This window comes from Manduca sexta, chromosome 8 (genome assembly GCF_014839805.1).
Source record: "Manduca sexta isolate Smith_Timp_Sample1 chromosome 8, JHU_Msex_v1.0, whole genome shotgun sequence".
NCBI classification, from domain to species: domain Eukaryota; kingdom Metazoa; phylum Arthropoda; class Insecta; order Lepidoptera; family Sphingidae; genus Manduca; species Manduca sexta.
This window is the reverse complement of record NC_051122.1, coordinates 10,492,939-10,513,159: the sequence shown is the minus strand read 5'-3', so window position 1 is coordinate 10,513,159 and position 20,221 is coordinate 10,492,939. Positions and strand designations below refer to the sequence as shown.

The 20,221-nt window shown below is 35.7% G+C and overlaps 1 protein-coding gene across 2 annotated transcripts in view; it reads left to right on the top strand.

Moving 5' to 3' along the window:
- Positions 1 to 20,221, top strand: part of LOC115440903 (steroid receptor seven-up, isoforms B/C) — a 93,779-nt gene that overhangs the window by 31,661 nt on the left and 41,897 nt on the right. The window contains exon 3 of one of the 2 annotated variants that reach the window (XM_030165409.2): positions 10,750 to 11,292. In XM_030165409.2, the coding sequence (XP_030021269.1) occupies positions 10,750 to 11,292 (543 nt within the window). Of the gene's footprint in view, positions 1 to 10,746; positions 11,293 to 20,221 lie in introns of both variants that reach the window. The other variant, XM_030165407.2, reaches the window with a different exon arrangement.

Here is a 20,221-nt window from a genome sequence, read left to right as displayed (position 1 = left end):
GGGCCCTATGCCGTCTACAGAGGTATATCCGTCTACTTGCAATTACGGACATTCTAATCAAAGGAGAGCTTTGATAACCTTAAAAGTAAATAGGGGATTTTTTGACTCTCCTACCTACATGACTATCGAACCTGTCCTTCAAATAGAACGTTCGTAATTGCAAGGAGACGGCTTCGCCTCTAAACAGAATAGGGCCTGCTGACCTTATCTAAAAAATCCTTAAAATCACACCAGCTGCTTTGGAGTCCATAGGAAACATACACACATTTATTTTTATATAACGTGATAACTTCATTAGAACCATTGACCATTAGGACTGTGTCCATTGACCTACGTCCGCCAAGCAGGTGGCAGTATCGTTAAGGTCACCCCAATCACTGTAAGGGTCAATTAATATTAAATTGCCAATTGGTATTTTAATTTAGTTATTTAGTACGTCATTTCCGGCTATAGAACAGCAAAAAATATATTAATATTGTAATAAAATTTATACATTAAAGGAAATAATACTAACAATGAAACTGAACATCAGAGTTCCAATATCCCTGCCGTTATGATTTGATATAATAACATCTTTTATGTTTATCCACGCGTCGTAATCTCACGCCAGTATACCGAAGAGATAGTCCAGAAATTAATTAGTGTGTTCGAAAATCCTTGAGCTTATTTTCAAAAACGAAAATTTTCATTGCCCAAGATGCTGGTCTAAGCTACCTGAATACGAGTACTACAAGTATCACATTAAATATTATGTTACATTATAATTATGATGCCACGGTGGAGTAGTTCTATTACGACTGCAGTGCCTACCTACTACTACCTAATTGATATTGTTTTTCTACACAGTATCAGCCAGTCTGGAATATGTGCCGGATATAGCGATAGGTTCGTCCAATCACATCATGGGAATACACACGGAGTGTGGGTGCACCTGTTGTACTCCTGCCTACCCCCTCGGGGTTAAAAGGCTTGAGCATATATAATTATTATGTGGTGGAAAATTCGATTGTTATATGAAAACTATAATTCAAGTATAAAATTGATTTCACAACTATTTCCAGTTTATAGAACACAAACAAACTTAACTTTACAATCGTAGTGATTAAAATAGTAATATAATCTATTCTTAGCTGAACGACACGCGCCATTTATATCACACATGTGTACTTTAATTAGTTTACGCGGAACTACGTTGATTGAATAAGCAGAAATGATCATAAAGGATTGTCTTACCTGTGTTTTATTACATAATTACTGGACACTGACTGATAAATATTTTTATTCTCGTATCCGAATGAAAAACGTACGTAACTTTATATATATAATACATATAATTGGTACACAAAAATCAGAAATAAATTTTAAAAAATATCAATAAATTAACAGCTATTAAACATAAGCCTCAATTAATCATAATTTTCATAAAATTAAACTTTCTCAAACCAATCAATCAAAGTATCATAAAATATAGTTATGGCTTTATAGGCATTAGAAAAAAACAAACTCGAATTATGAATTTAAAAATACTTAGGTATAAATATTGTGCTCGCGGTTGTACCCGTGTGTGTATATCTTTATTTATATTTATTTGAAACAGTGTACTTTTCTATTAGAGCATAGAATTAGAATTTAGAATCAATACACCGCGGAATTTTAATATCCTAATAGTTATATATGGTGCCTTTTGACATTGCGTTACTAAACGAAACCATATTTTACTTATCTTACTACAATATAACTTCAACCATAGATATAAAACAACAAGTGTAAGTTTCGAACAAAATAAAGATCAATGAAAAGTAGTTTTAATGTTAAGTGACCTAATGCCACTACTACCACTTTAAAAGAATTCGTCGCAGCATCACACTTACAATCCGAAATATACTATCGCACATACGATACTAAACTACACAAAGAAAAAAAACCCTAGGATTTTTAAAAAAACTATTCGTTATTAATGCATAGCTTTTGGAACTATGCTAGCAGAAATAAAGACAAGTATAATGCTTCATTTCGCAATGTCAAAGAGTTATTAAGGATTTCTTCCACCGATTCTTCTTTACATCGATAACACGTTCCGAAGCAGTGGTAGAGTTTTGACGATTTAAAAGAGCTTTTAAAAGACTATAAAGATGATTTTGAATTTGAGTTTGACGTTATATAGTATACAAATGTCAGGAAATAATCTTCTTTTATCTAAATAAAACACATTGCACAACCACGTCGCACAATCTTCGTAACAAAGTAAGAACAAATTAGGTTACATTTCTCTCAAATAGGATGTAGTTATAAAATCTCTTGACGAACAAACCAGTGGTACAACGCTAGTCTATCATTGCGAAGTCAACGAGCACTCAACGAGATGATTGGAAACCGGTATAACAGTATGCGAATTGTTTACAAGGAATTGATTTTAACTCACACGTTCATTGTAACAAATAATTGTAACTCCCGATGTGATTTCAATTTAATCACTATAGACAGTTTTCTAGGGTTTATTTTACCGTAACTTGTAAATATGGTCAGGGGGCTCTATTCCGTCTACGGGGGCATATCCGTCTTTTGGCAATTACGGGCGTTCTAATTGAAGGACAGCTTTGATGATCATATAGGTAAATAGAGATTTTTTGACTTTCTTACCTATACGGCTATCGAAGATGTCCTTCGAATAGAACGTCCGCAATTGCAAAAACACGAATTCACCCGTTTAGACGGACATATAGGGTGTACAAAATGGGTAGCAGAATTGATAACAAATTATTATGATGAACTCATGATAAAATCATTAAAAGTATGTTTGTTCTAAATATATAGTGCCCACGTTGAGTGGCTATGTTGAACTATGACATCATCTTTGTTAAATCATTTTTATATCTTGCTAACTACACTAGCAACAATACTAGACTAAGTCATCAATTCAACAAGTTCAAACCTAAGTTTGGATATACAACATAAATTTATGAAATAAAATATAGGTATTAGAGTAGAAAATTCAGAATTAATTTCATGAAACGTCTATTTTATACGATTTAGATTTAACTGAGACCAGAATCTTTAACCGTTATTTTGGCGGAGAAATCAAGTGTGCACCACCACTTGGGGATCAGTGAATTGATTATTTTGGTTTCACCGGTCTTACGGTCCAATGTCGTCACTCAAGAGTATAGCATCAGAGCGAGCATTGGAGTCCCTAACCATTTGTATACCCTATACCAGCATACCAACCAAAACCCGTGGCCATCTTAGGCGCAAACGGTACGGTCCCGGGGTATCTTGTTGCACTGATAGGCGTACTCTTAACTTTAACTGTAATAGGCATACGACACAAAATCTGTTGTACTGTTTTAAGGCATGTATTAAAGTTCATAGCGCAATACTGGGCGCTCGAATGTCACACAAATAATATAGACGGTATTATCCTTACCACAATCGTTGTAATTATTTCGACGGTAAATGACATTCTGTACAGTCGCGCGCAATGTGTGTTTTAGATACTAAGGACCGTGTTAATAAATCTATTTCACCTTTGAGCAGGAACTTAAGTAGTAGTTGATGTGTTAAACTAAATAAACAAAGCTTTAGTTGTCACTTAAGACCTTATTCTTAGCTGTGATTTTTTAATAAGCAAAAGTCGAGTGTCAAAATGCGTCCTATGCTGTGACTTATGATATCCTTTGAGATGTTGTTGATATGTGTTTATCAATAAGCGACAATCTTAAGATACTGCCTTTAATTTGACAACTTCTCACCTTGTATGGCTCTTTAGTGTGAAATTGAGTTAACATTAACATTGACGAATATGATCTTAAGTTTGTCTTGATGGTGTAATATTCCGTGTACAATACGATTGTGGTGCTAAGGTTTTGGATTCGATACTAGAGTAAAGTAAACTAATTAAATTGTTATGTTTAGTTCCTCTATTTGGATTTAACTCAATATAAAATATGTCGTATTTAAAAAAGCTACCATTTTTCGGTACATTATTTAAATGTCAGTCAATCTTGTCAATAATGCGTTACTTATAATAATCTACAGACTAACAACAAAAAACCTAATGTTTTCTTTACTATACATTATATACGAATCCCTACGTACTATTTCGTACTCGGCCTAAGTAATTTATTTCAAAATCATATTATTTCACCGATCAATATATTCTTGATTGATTTTTTGTCCGTACGTCTCGCTGTATGACAGTTTGACGTCTCAAAAGATAGCCATCGTAGATCGTATCAATACATTTATTTAAAACAAAAAGTATTTGTTTAGATAAAATTATGGACGCCATTTCTTTTTATTACATGTCAATGCGTCAAACTGTGGGAATGTAATGACATTTCGACAATGACGTTTAGAGCTTTATTGCTTGTCCCTTTAAGTTCAATTTGTATACTGCCAAAATTATTAAAATTTATGTGGTCGTTGAGAAATATTTTTAAAGTATAATATTGTAATAAATGTAAATATAAAAAGAGAACAAGAGAACAAAACAATTAATCGATGAAGTTAGCATCTCACGAACTTTATTCCTTAAGTTGCCTCCTCTGATAAGAATAAAGAAGATGTTATCCATTGTGTCTATACAGCCTATGATTGATAACCTCGCAGTCCTCCAGAAACTATTATTTCTACACTTCTTGTAATAAACATGTTTAAATTTTAAAAATACTTACAGAGTCACATTGTTTCGCAATAACAATCCAAAGCATTTTCCGTCCACAAGTACCCCAACATCATCAGATCTCGTAAATGACATATCGTTTCCTCAACGCGAACTGTGTCAAGAGCAATATAAATATTGCAATCGTTTCGACGCATTTCAAACCCACACTCTATTAATATAGAATCTAAATTCCCTCGAAAAATACGAAAGTACATTATCAAGAAACTGGCTTACGCGATATGAATAAATATAAAGCAAAAATAATATGAAGAAAGGAATGAAAGAAACGTTTGTCGCAGCACGTAAATAGGATAAGCGTGGGGCGATTTGACAGTTGATAAAATATAAACAGATTTGTAGTCATTCGGCATGCAACATCAAAATTTTTAATAAATTGACGATCTTTATGTAAATTGACATCTTATTACTAGCTTTCTTTACTAGCTTTAAGAATAACAACGAGTTATTAAAATTGGGAATAATGATTAATTTATCGAATAACTATCATTTACAGGTTAAATTTCTAGCTAGAAATAAAAAGCGAAATCAAAACTAATTCTCCCAAAACATTTCTCCAATATATTAGAATCAAACACACGTAAATAATTCGAAAGCTAATTTGTTTTTATCGGATATTGATAACTATTGTATGAAAATCATCAAATCGTTAAATTTTTATGTCAAATTTCACATTAATTTTCCGTGTATAAACATTATTTATTTACTAAAAGTGACACGTGTTATTGGCCGACCCGTTATCAGGTAGCCATTTAATTTATATATAACATAAACATTGTTAATTTTCATATAATCCGATAAAGTATGCGCTATTCGTGTCAAAAATTTTAATTTCATATGAGGGTTATGATTTGTGCGCGGTTTTGGCTGTATAAAAAGCCGCCTAGACCATTGACGCGTAAAATTTATTTAAAAATAGAAGCCGTTTATTACAAATTGTTAATTGGGAAATATATTATTGCTGATATGCAATATAAATTCTAGATGTGTTCATATATAAGAGGTAGGTAATACAATTGAGAAATATCTCATTTGCCGTAACTTTATGGCTGTAATGTAGACTCTATATTGTATAGTGGTGAAAGTTATAAGTATTTTTGTATTACACAAATAATGTTCTACTCATCTAAAACTTTTTGACATCTTATAAACAAAGAAGGATAGAGGTGTCCAACCATGAATATCATGGATAGACATGAACCGCCATCGAATTTATATGTATATCTGTTTGTACCAGAGAAATCCGAAATAGATGTACCCGTATGCAAATGGCTGCTAATGGATCTAGTTATGACCTTATGGGAAGCCCACTCATATTAACTCTAATTTACATTAATTTCCATTCATAAAAATCTATCTGTCAATAGTAGAAATTGATTTCCTAGACTTAAAAATTAAGAAAGTGTTACGTATGCGTTGTGGAATGTAAATAAAAGGAAAATAGTCTCTGGTTTTGTGTATGTTGCAAGTTTGAACAGTATAGTCTAATGTCAAGAATTATATTCCTCAGAACAATATTTTTACCGTCTAAAATTACTAGTGTTGTGTGGCATGTCACGTCACTTTTTATTTGAGAAATTAAGGTTTAAGGCGTCCATGTTGCACAATAAAGCACAGCTGTAAAGAAAATTTATACAGACAAAATGTTATACTTTTTAAAATGGTCAATTCAGCGTCCCATCGCAGTATACACTTTAAAAACAAGAAACAAACCGTCTATTCACGTTCTAAAATCATAATTAGTCCGTGAACGCATCCAAACAATCGCTTTGTCCGCACTCGCACCGATCATCGATTACGAGATAGTGATGTACAATCCACGCCGAGTTCCGAGATGTATCGGTCAGATAATGTAATGACTCGCTATTAGGCGAGGTGTCGACGCGCCGTGGGAGCTCTCGTGGCCCACATTACGTTCAGAAACCGGCTAATCACGCGCACAATTACTCCAATTCAAACGGAATTATTCCCGAACCATGTAACACATTAATTGAATTGTTTGTTACTTGCATGTTGTTTTGATGATTGATGTTTTACATATCTACCATTAAGAAAATCTTGAACTCTGAATACATTCACGAAAATGTTTTTGTAAGGCGGAATAAGTAAAATACACAGCGCGCACAAAGTAAAAAGCCGACAGTGAATTCCGGTGCACTTGTCATTGTGACAAAAAATAATACAACCTGTTTACGCTTTGGATATTTTTGTTCTCGGAATGAAAAGATTGAGCGCGCGTGCGCCACCATTCGTGTCGGGCGTGCAACGCATTCTTCATTGCTTCCCGCCAAAAAACGCGACGCGCTCGAAATTCTTGGCGCGTCTTAAATGTTTGGGTTGCCTACGAGCGTTTCCGAACGGAACGATTAGACGCAATTCCGCGTTTTCACGTCAATTCGTCCCGCGTCGTATCGATGATTTGTGATGGCACGATCTTTGAAATGCCTCGTTCTGATGTGAAACAGTAACTTCCAAGTAACGTAAACGTATACTTTTTGCAGTACGGTTATGGGAACTTTCAACTCGGACGATAACTTTGTTTATTTTTCCTTATTTTAAAATAACAAAAATACTTTAACCTCGATTTCACATTTTTTTGTAATTTTAAACAAAATATACCTGTTGCATTTTAATAAGCTTATTATTGTAAATATTTATAAAAATATTGGGTTCTGGAAATATATAAAATATTAAATAATAATGATCATTACGATTAAAACATAAATATTTCATTTGCCTTTCTATTTTTCATTCAAACTTTTATAGCTGAAAATGGCTCAAAAAAAACATGATGAACTTAATGCGTCATTTTAAATGTTTTATTTAGGCAAATGTTATTGGGGTCAGCCAAATATCATTTACTAAAAGGTATTAAAAGAGTTTAATTTATCCTGTTTCGATTCTACATAGATATAAAAACTCCTTATCAACTAACATAATGATGGATTACTATTCTGCTGTTTTTTTAAACCTACAATAACTACGACCGTAATTTATCACGTATTTACTGTTTTCCTCATACAGAAGGTTTTTTTTAACATAACCTCGTCCGCATTGCCTAGTTTGTGATGGTTTGGCCTTATTATTCGGACTGATTCCATCAAATTGATTTGGCAAAACATTTAGAGGCAAAGTTAGTTTATGTTCTTAACTGGCGAAGGAATTATCTTATGCTGCCAATCAAAAAAAGCGACTGCTTATTTTAGTGGGAAAATGTTACTTGACCATCGAATGTTTTAGGTTATTAGTAGTTTTAATCCGACATCATCTAGATTTTACTAAAAGTATAAAAAACGTATAATTTATTCTGATTAAAATAATAAATGACACTAAGCATTTTAACATGTATCTAAACAATACAGCTAATATCTAATCTGCAAATCTAATGTATTGATACAAAAACTTGGTCAGGCATTCGCTATTTTTGCATTATTGACAATATATTGTAATACCATAAACTATTTTATAACCTGCAAAACAATTTACAAGAAATCGATTAAACTGCCCACAATTGCGTTCCATAGTAAATAGTTATTAAATGTCTATTATTGCAACTAATTGCTTTACTAAGGTAAATCAAGGAACGATCAAAGGACGACTTGATATTAATTTCTTTATAAAACAAATATCTTTATGGTAACTATAAGTGTAGCAGAAATGACAATCGTAGTTTTTTTTTTAGTAAATTTACTGGTGGAAGGTCTCTCATATCTGAGAGTTCGCCTGGGAAGGTACCACCGCAATGACTATTTCTGCCGCCAAGCAGCAGCGTGTAATCACTGTTGTGTTCCGGTTTGAAGAACATTGTAGTCAGTGTAACTACTGGACATAATAAGACTTAATATCTCATGTCTCAGGATGGCGAGCGCAGTGGAATACCAAACAATACTTTGTAGTTACGGTTGTATCGCTTCCCGAACGGCAAGCTCGTCTCGTCATTCAAAACAATAAAAAAATATTTATATACAAACGGGATCATAATCAGAGATTTTTGCGTACATAAAACACATAATATGCATTCAGTTATAGAATGAAACTGATTAACCGCGAATAAGCGCCAAAATATGAACAAATCCAGCCATAGAAGTCAAGAATGATTCCATATTGATTATGTCATGCCGACGCGGAATGAATAAGATATTAGTCAGTATAAAATACCTACAATATGTTTGATTTCCGCAGCTATAATCTAAATCAAAATGAATATTTTATGCTAATATTAAGAAATGCCTCACATTTTTGACATATCTTCTGCATTATAGCAATTTTAATAGATGTTTATTATAAATAATCCTCTCTGAAATTTAGTAAATATAAAATTATGATCTATAATAAAATTAACAACGAACCAATTTTTAAATCTATCAAAAGGTTAAAGGTCAAAAATGTTTCATTAATAAAAATATAATGGATATATCAGTGACCATAGATTATAATAGTGTGCTGTCAATAATTGGTACTCCACGGCATAGAGGTCAAATAGACGGTGGACAATTTAAAACGCATTAAAATAATACACTCTCAGAGTCTCAGTGAACTCATTTGTGGTGTAATAAAACCCGTCTTGTCCATAGACAATTGACGGATCATAGACACACTTTAATAAGTTTCTAGCTCTAATAAAAATATTGTATCTACTTCGTACATATATTTTTGAAGATTTATGATATATTTATGTGTATTTTTTTAACTTGATCCAGTCTAATTAGTAGCATGTGAAACGCGTTAGAAATAATCTAAAAAATATGTTTTATGTCCTTTAATTTTAACGACTGTAGTAATAAACAAAAAATAATACGAGGACACACTTCGCAAATAAACCAAATGTTGTGTATATTTTTGGAGAAATACTTATTAACCTAAAATCAGATATCATGTAGCTAATATTCATATGTCTATTCTGTAAATACAATATTTAACACCAACATATTCAACAGAATCAAGAATCCTAGAACGACGAAGACAATATAAAATAATCAAGTACAATAATGTAACGCTAAACTTTGTCCTAAGTCCCATGGTGTATAAAGGGATATAAGGCCATCACAAAGAAGCGTTTACACGTCTTTGGACCCCGTCAGTCGCAGGACCATAAACCGATCCGCCCTGTGGAATGGGGGCGTTTGGAGAATTCCACCACGGTATCCCCTGCCTGTCGTAAAAGGCGACTAATAGGGGCCATCGGGCGGTCGTCGGCGGGCGGCTGGGGGCCGTCCGCCCTTAGTGTACGTTGTGCACATCTCGCACATTGTGATGACCCCCGGGATGGACGGCAGTGTGGAAGGTAGGCCTCATGCTGCCGTTGACGCCGAGAGCGTCCTTCGGTTACGCGGGGGCTTCTGAGCCCCCCCATAGGAGACGGGCCGCAACAGGCGGCACCGCGCAGGGACGACTGCGGACGAAAACTTAGTCATTTCAGTCAGAGGAAGCCCACAGTCGTCCCTAATGCGCCGAAGAGGGCCACCGCGGAGTTTTAGTTGGTACGCCGTGCGTTATATAGGTTAGGGACTCGGCCGGGCGGTCACCCGAAGGTTAAGATCAAATCCGGGTGGCTCAACGCCGGGCCGTAAGGCACGGTGACCCCAACATAACCGCTCAGTCGCCCCCCCCCCGAAGGCTGGGCGGTAGTCATAGGGCACTTTCTCCGAGAAAACAAAAAAAAAAAAAAAGGTCCATAAACCGAATCGTAACATCCCGAGTAATGAGCTTGTGTTCACATGCTAATTGCTAATGGCTAATAGGGATTATTATTTAACATCTCTTGTAATAGACATTTGTTTAACGCTACTGCACATTATTACGGAACTCCATTAAATATACAACATTACCTAAAACAGAATGCTTCCTACTTCGTAATACAATGTTGAACTTGGCTGTCTCTTCACATTTTACAATTAAATCGTAGCAATTAGTACTAGAATTATGTCTCAATACAAACATGGTGGGATATTTCTTGTGTTCAATTCCTTTCCTCAATCAGTTAATGATACAAATATTTTAAATAATTGTATTAATACCTGATTTCCAGTACAAAGACTAAATAATTTCCTTCTCGTTTGTTCCAGCTGTCCAAAGAGGCCGGGTGCCGCCCACGCAGCCCGCAGGCCTGGCGCTGCCGGGCCAGTTCGCGCTGGCCAACGGCGACCCGACCGCCGGGCTCAACAGCCACCCCTACCTCTCGTCCTACATCTCGCTGCTCCTCCGGGCCGAGCCGTACCCCACCTCGAGATACGGCCAGTGCGTCCAGCCCACCAACGTCATGGGAATAGACAATATCTGCGAGTTGGCCGCGAGGCTACTCTTCTCGGCGGTGGAGTGGGCGCGAAACATCCCCTTCTTCCCCGAGTTACAAGTGACAGACCAGGTGGCGCTGTTGAGGCTCGTCTGGTCGGAACTGTTTGTGCTAAACGCGTCCCAGTGCTCGATGCCGCTGCACGTGGCGCCCCTACTGGCGGCGGCCGGGCTGCACGCCTCGCCGATGGCGGCGGACCGCGTTGTCGCCTTCATGGATCACATACGGATCTTCCAAGAACAAGTGGAGAAGTTGAAAGCTCTCCACGTGGACTCGGCGGAGTACTCCTGTCTGAAGGCCATCGTCCTCTTCACGACAGGTAAAATTTTGGATAGTCTTTTTGGGGAGGCGCGGTTGTTGCTATACAGAGTGGCCGGTGCTTGTGGCTCTGTGACCAATTACGGTGAGCTGGTGTCGTTGGTGCGCACGCACCTGGACGCATACGCGGAGGCGACCAGGGCGCAGCAGCCACCAGCGCCGCCGCCACCATCCGCGGCTTCGTCGGGATACTATTCAACCCTGGACGCGTCGCTTGGCGTCAACTCCTCGCTCTCGTACGGTAGTTTCCTCTCCACTCCGTCCCGACTGCCTCCGAATTACACGAGCAGTCCTCGCATGCCCGAAGCCACTTCGACATCGCCGTTGTCGCATTTTAAATTCTGGGACGCTGGAAAACATCTTAAAAGCGACCAAGGAGGTTGACGTTTGCGACGTGTGAGGGACTTGGGCTGAATTTATGGTGTCGGAATGGTGACGTCACTTGACATATCGCGTATTTATTTGTATGCATACGGTATTGGGGACCGAGTTTTATGCTTTTATATGAATGAGTTGCATAAAACGTTTGTAGGGAGCTATACCAAATTGTTAATTTAATTTGAAAATTAAATAAGTTTAGAAGATACTTGAAATTGTGATTGGGGATAATAACTCTACGCTCTTCAGGGTCGGTGCCATGGTTTCCTAATTTATCTATACTTTACCTACTGAAAGCTTTACCTTTTCTATATGACTCCATAGTTAGGTTTACTATAGAGATTAGTACAGGTACGGATTTAGTGAGGAGCCCGCGACTTATTGTTCTCGAACGTTCTAATTAAAGAATTAAATTATTATTGTATATTTAAATGTAAATGTGAATACTCGTTTGTAAATTTTTATTTAAGTTTTATTTATTTATTTAAATTATTTCGTGTAAATTAGAATAGGAGAGTTCATTATGAATACACGCGCGCATTTCGTTATTACAATATTGTCGTTTAAATTTTATTCTTTCCTAAAATTACCCTTTATAGGTAAAGTATTTTTTTATTTTCTAATAATACACACAATTATTGACAATACACACAATTATTGACACTCCACACACACACGCACATTCAAAAATGAGCAGAACGCTAATCCTATCACATTGTGCCTTTTTATTAAACTTGGGGGGTCAAGACCAAACAACCATGCTCTAAATACGGCCCTTGCCATAACACACATCTAATATTTAGTACAGTGGGCGATAAAATTTCATTTTCCTTACATTAATTCTGTCGCCGACGTCGCGCTAATTCCGTGTTTTACAACATATAAAATTCAATGACAAGTTTTAATACTTGTATAATTTTACTGCATCTTAAATTAACTTCCTAGAGGCTTTATTTAATGTTCTTAGTGTACTTTATGGACTGGTTTGAGGGGTAGGTAGAGCGGTGTAAAATATTGATGGGTTAAATTAAAAGAAAGTTTGATTCAAGATGTAATCAAAGCTTACGTCATAATTCTAGGTATCACAAAAAATCACTTTGCTAACTTAGCTCTCTTTATATTTTTTAGATGTGTGATGCATATTGTTATTACATATAAACGAACACAAGGTTTGTAAATCATATGTCGTTCAATTATTAACATTGTAACCAACTTTTTTTTAATCTCAAAACACTTCTACTGTATTGCATATGTTTATTTCTGAATTTAGATTTCCATGCTTCTTTCTACCCATATTTTATACCAAAACCAAATTACGTTCCTCCCCTACTAACGGTTCTCGTTCACAACTCGTCAAGTGTTCGCTCGATAATCTCCCGGCGCGGCGGACGAGACGCGACAGCTTCCGACGTGTGAGATACTCTTTCGCCACACACTCGCTACGTTGTGTGCGGACTTGCGAAGTTTAGATGCCATTCTATATCATGTATAGGGTTTTTGCAAGTAATTTAATAAAATAACTTTGAAAATTGGTCTAATTCATGTAGTTCTAATCAATATATTGTTGCGTTGAAGATTCGTTTACCTGTATATGAAATTGAGACATGAAGATAATTTTGGTACTTGTAAAAATCGCGTATATCATATACCTAAATATTCCATAACTACAATCGAGTGGTGTTAATCGAAAGATATATTTTTTAACATAATTAATAATTTAGTTATTCAAGATAAGATTGATCACTTTTGCATGTTTATAACAAAGATAAAACATTATATTCACTTACATAAAACAAAGTCTCAGTCTCACAGTTTTAGTAGTTACACATAGCCTGGAAGTCTAGGCACTAAACAGTTGAATGCGCAAAGTTACTAGACTAGGGTTTGATTGAGGGATATTTCAGTGCATTTCATTGTCTGCGCTGTATCTTAAACTATGTCTGTCGATTTTGGACGTTTTCAATAATGCAGAAAACGGACCCATGTTAGGGGACTTGCGTCTTTGAGGATTGTAATGTCGAATAAATAATATTTTGCGAATATTGTCACAAAATGGAAACGGCAAGGTTATGCAGTTTAGGGCATTGTTGGTGTTTTTATTAGCGAGATATTATGAGTGTTTAGTGTAGAGAATAACATGAGATGAGGAATTTAATTTAACTGTGAGCTTTCATGATATAAAATAGTAACAAACGAATAATAATTAAAGAATTAAACTATTTATCACACAAATATCTACAAAACCACACTAATAATAATATACTCAAAGACATTTACACTATAAAACACCTAACGCGACGCTGTCACTCCACTAAACACAATAAAAGTAGTTAGAACTACTTTGCCCGTCATATGATGACATACCACACCTCCCTTTTCCTCTTAAAGTCGTATAAGTTGCGTATTACGAGAGGGGTCTGGTTACGCTGGTCGCCAGTACGCCCGGGGGTACGATGAATATGCAACACCAATAAATGTAGTTTTATCCACGCGGACAACTTTCTCCGTCCGCGCAGTACCACTCAACGTCGCTGTGTAATAGTTGCGCGAACTAACTTTGCACCAGCGTATTATCGTAGATTGATTTGTTAATGCTTTTATCGTTTCCCGACGCGTGAACAAAGTTATGTCTAGTTTATGTCACTCGTGTAGGAAATGTTTGGCAAGAGCGGTTTACGCGCGTCAAACGCACTGCAGTCTTATAAATATAAGATACTGAAGCTTTAAGTAGGTATAAAACGGGCGTCTGTGTAAATTATTTTTATCATAGATATTTAATGTAGCATCAACGGGTTAGGAAATCCGAGTATACCTTGTATTCCAGACAGGGCAATATATGACTTTATAGTTTAAAATATTCTTTAACACGTTAGGAAAACGCGCGTTTATACTCTATAATCTAGAGGGCTTTATAGTTTAAAAGTTTTCTTCATTCGTTATTTTGTTTGTGTGCATGCAATGGGTTATTGGTGGTGGAAATGATTTTTTACGTTTACGCGAATGTTGGACTTTGAAATTAAACTATTTTATGGATTTTATTGCGGTTTTCTTATATAGTGATTTTCTTCTCAAAGTCTTTGAAATTTCGAGAGAAAATTATAATATAAAAAAATGTAATAAAATCCGTAAAATATTTAATTTCAATGATTTTTTTTTTATACTTACATCTTCCCAGTTTAGGGTTCAATGCATCTAAATTACGTATACATTATTTATACGCTACAATCATTAGTTATAGTACTATCAGGTAACAATTTTTTATATTACAAAGTTGCATGAGACGTGTTTTTTCAATCTATAACATAAATCAGTCATTTTTATCAACTTTAGAACATATAATCAGGCTTAAAACGACTGAATAACGATTAGGTTTTACGATCTCATTGATCGGGTCAATTTTAATCAAATAAAATTAAGTGTGATACGTTTATATATCTATTAAGCTGGTATGTGGGCTTAGTGAGAATTTTATGAGTCAAAAGATTATTTTTCTAAAAGTTATAAAAATAGTTTTGATTAGATTTGGTGATCATAACTTTAATCCTGATTAAGTGGATAGATTTTAATTTACGTATACGTGTCGTATTTTATGTAATTCGGATTTGTTTATTCGGATATGAAAGCGGATATTTATGCATTTTGTGATGCAACTTTACCACAACATAACGCATTAATATATCTACTTCTATAAGACATTAAATCAATTACGTATTCTTAAAATTCACATAATAAGACATAAATCCCACCCAATTACGTATATAATTATTGGCAAATATTGTGTAAAGTAACACAAAAGTTCCCACACGGCTGTATGGTTGTGCAACTTTAACTGCGTCTATAAAATATCTATTGATCCACGGTGACGTAAACCGGTAAATATTACGCCTAGTCACGTTTTATATGTACATATGTGCACTTACATATAATATGCAGCAAAATATGTACTCATTTATAACCGACTTTAAGAAAGGTCTTCAATTCGACGGTTTTTTTAACCGTTAAAAGAAGAAGGAGAATTGAATGTATTCTCAATTTGATGTGTTTTTTGTTTGGTTTATCTATTCTTGAATGTGTCCGGGGATGCTGAGCGGGGTAACGTGTAGCCGCGAATTCAATTCCCACACAATGATAAACGGTTGTCACATCTAGTTGTACTAAAAGGTAAAAATGAAGTCCGTAAAACTGTACCTACTATCATGAAATCAAGGAGACATTAAAATTCACATAAATTATTTTTAACTCCTTGAAATAATTCATGAAAATATTCATCCATATTCATGAAAATTAAAAAAAATATATTTTGTAATTCACACATTTTGGTGACATTATCGATTAAAAATTAATAAAAATTACTATGAACTATTCAAGCGCCCAGTAAATATCATAACAAGTTCTATTACATAGGTTTTATATCAGCAAAATATAAAAAAAGGATTTCGAAAAGTAGGCCACGTAGCACCAACAGTTGATCGACCGATAACCCAGCCGCTCCTGGATCCTATATCTAGGTCACGCGAACCATCTAGATTCCTAAAGTCAACAATAAAAAGAGCTCGTATAGCTGTAGCGTATAGGTCTCAAAGGCCCTAAGACTTCGTAAGGGCGTCAAACTGCCTTAATTAAATTAGAAGGGTATAATTTAAACCTTTGGAGACCTTAGCCATCGGCACTAGAGTCACTAAACACAATTTTCGCTTTCCCTCGTCTTCAAATATGCACAATCTCAAAGCTTACGAGAAACATTAACTTTTTAATATGTTAACACATACAAAGAACATGCAGCCTTGTGCCTTCCTTCAGTGCTGTTTCCACTGAAATACGTCTGTCCCTCTCTAGCTAATAGAAGAAGGCGTGGGAGAGAAAAGGATAGATATGCTCATAACGGTACACAGTTCGTGACGGCGAGAGCGCGGGACGAGTCACGATTTTGAAAAAGTGTCGGACCGTCCCGACCGCGTCCCTTGCGTTCCGAGAGGTTAGAGTTTGGTGCAAGACACAAGCTTTTGAGAGTGATTAGGATACCCGAGTTTCAATTAACACTTTCGAAGCGATACGATTTTTTCTATACTTTCCATTCCTGCGGCTCAAGGCTTTTCACATCTGGTTTTGCATTCAACATGTTAAAAGATTATTAGCTTATTTCCCAAATACGTAAATCGTATTTAAATTTGACATTTACTGCGAGTTCAATGATGTTAACACCATCAATATTTACCAGTGTTAAAACAATGTCAAACGACTTGTGACAGTTAGATGACAAGTGAACAAATTTAGAATTCATCTTGATTTTAGCAACAATCAAAGCGATTTACAGTTTCAGTATGTATTGTAGGGTAGGACCAGTAAAAATAAACGATCTTATCATAATCTGAAGCTAGTTAAATCTCTAGTGATTGTGGTTTACAAATACTATCTATTCTGGTTTACGGTTGCGGCCACTAAACTAAGTTATATATACGTAGCATTTACTGCGGTACCTATATACATCATATTTTCCCCTACTTATCTTACTTAGCTTTTCATTAGTAAACAATAATTTAAAAATTGCTATGGTGTTCGAGATATTATTTACTTTATATTAGTATACATATGTCTAGATTGAACGTATTTATAGTTATTGCAAAAAATAAATATGTGCTTTACTCCATCATTCAACCATCTGACAAAGATATAGTAAGTATCCTAGGTCTTCGTTTTGTGACAATACGTAGCATGTATTGGCATAGTACGTGGAAATGCATATAGAAACGACAGTGTTCCTAACATACATCCAATTCAACACGATAATTTTTGTATTCTAGAATCATACTGCTCTAACCAATATGTCATAAAATGTGTTCTATTTTCGAATATCGAAAGTGATAACGTTTGTTGTGGAGTTTTTGGCAATGTGAAATAAAATTCAATAGTTTATTACTACTTATAGTAGAAACCGGTTATAACGACACCGGTTATAGCGACGCATTGGTTATAATGACTAGATAGCAAGGCTCGTTTAATAGATGCATATAAAAGGAGTACCGTTTATAAAGACTATCGGATATAGCGTCCAGAATCGGTGGTCCCTTCAATGTCGCTATAACCGGTTTTCACTGTATTTATTTCTACAAAGACAACGTAAGCACACACATCGTGTTACAGACTGTCCACCAGAGATACAGGAAACAGAAAGTGTTGTCAGAAACAAAACAAAAAAGTGTTATCATTCTTAACAGAAATCACAATTGCCATTTAAAAACCAACTACGCAATTACCCGCGTTCTCTTCTCACAAACGCCACTCAGACTCCGCAACAGAGTATCACACGGCCTTTATTTCATACCGTATCTGCTTCCTTAATATCTCAACCACATTACGTATTATTGGCTATGTTTAACGCTGCCTAACAATGCACTGAGTTGTAGTAAGCCATTGTGGGGAGTCTACGGACATATATTTCCATACTTTATCGTATTGCATAGAGTTTGTGGTGTTGCTACACTATTTTTTTTACATGCCTAATAATCCCACTGCACCTGATGTTAAGTGGAGTAAGGTCCAATAGAATGTCGACTGACTAGATGATTACCCTCGGCAGGCGACACAAATATGCCGGCCTGTTGGAACCGGATATACACAGAATGACCCCGGGACGCGACACTTACGTGAGTCATTATGGCAGGTTTTAACACCTTGTGTACGGTGATCGCTATCCGGGCGGATATAAAATATATCCTACCACCAGCAAGAGTTAGGATATGGATTAATTTTGTAATAGTTCTATAGTTCTTCATATATCCCTATACATACATAACATACATAACATCACGCATTTTATCCCCGAAGGGGTATGCAGAGGCGCAACTAGGGCACCCACTTTTCGCCAAGTATGTTCCGTCCCATGATGTGATAGGGGGCGAGCCTATCGCCACATCGGGCACAAATTCCAGACTTCGGGCTAATATTGAGCAGAAAAACCCAAATATCACTTTGCCCGACCCGGGATTCGAACCCAGGACCTCAGAGCGCTGCCGTACCGCGCACGCAGTACAACTACGCCACCGAGGCAGTCTATCCCTATGTCTGATCCTAATGTAATAAATATTATGTAGGTGTATAAATGTTACAGCCCTTCTCAGAAATATCTCAAGCTGCTTCAAACGATCCAAAATTGTATTACTTTATGATAAATCAAAATTCGAACATTTATTTCGCATTGTTGAAGAAACCAAAATTTAATTTTTCAACAATCATTGACCAATCACCTCTCCATTGAAGTAACATTACTTGCAAATTCATCTATTAATACGATTAATTCGTATACATTGACGGTTTAGACGGAGCAATGTATTTCTATGTTTATTATAGAGCAGAAATGAAAAGCGTATTTGAAAATGTTTGATGCGGCTTTTGGTGAAGATGTATGAAGATGGTATGACTATGTAGTTTTGAGATTGAAATGTCGGGAGCAAACCTTTATGAAATCGCATAGAAAATTGTTATTGAATGGTCGATTGGATTTCTTTTATTTAGGGATTTTTGTGGGTCCATGAGTGAAGCAACATCATCGGATCGAAATGACGTGCCGATGTAAAAGTGATGCAATACATAACTTAAATTTTTAGACTTCAAATTATTATTCTTTCAAACCTACAAACGTAATTGATCGAATTAATAAAAAAAATTACTTCGATCTTTTCTCTTTATTAATTTAGGGACATTTTCGCGTACTTCAATCTTGTTAACTGCAAATATTTATTTAATAAAATGAAGTAGCCATATCATTGTGTAAATAAAATCATAAATTCTCCCGCGTGTCACTATAACCGCGCGCTACAAGGGTGCCAACCTTCAGAAACCAATAACACGTCAGATGCGCGTCGAATCGCGTGAGGTCACACATATTGCATAATATTAATAATCGCGCAAAAAATAACCAACAAAATGTGACAAAAATTGAAATTCTGCCGATTGGAAACGGTGGGACCCTTGTCACTCTTATAGATTAGACGAAATTAAACCGTATTCAAAGGTTACATAGTCCAGATTTGATTATTCTAAGAAAGTGACAGCTCACTTTTGAAGGAACAAGAAAATTACATGCGGCTTTGAGATTAAAAAAAATACGAGTGTTACTTTGATTTGTATGTTTCGTTTGGCAAATTTATATTTAAAATAGGTTGTTTCACCGACGAACTAAATGGCCCTATATCCGCGAGACAATTGCTTACATTCAGATTTTAAATTCATTTTATGACAAATTATTAGCCATGAAAACCTAATAAATATAATACATCTAACCTACACCATAATGGTATCAATCAACTCCCTTAATCCCGTTCATACAATTCAGCCGTGTAGTTTCCATCCAATTTTATTAGGACTATTACTGATACAATTTAGTCATTTTTTACTCGCTTTCTTACCTCTCTATCCTTGTATCCCGAAACGGATTACAAATTTTAAAACGATCCCCACAACCCCTAAGTTGTTCTGTTTATCGCGACACGATCAAGGCTTAGGGTGCAGGGTTACACGTGCTAACTTATCATGTAAGATAATTCGAACGAACG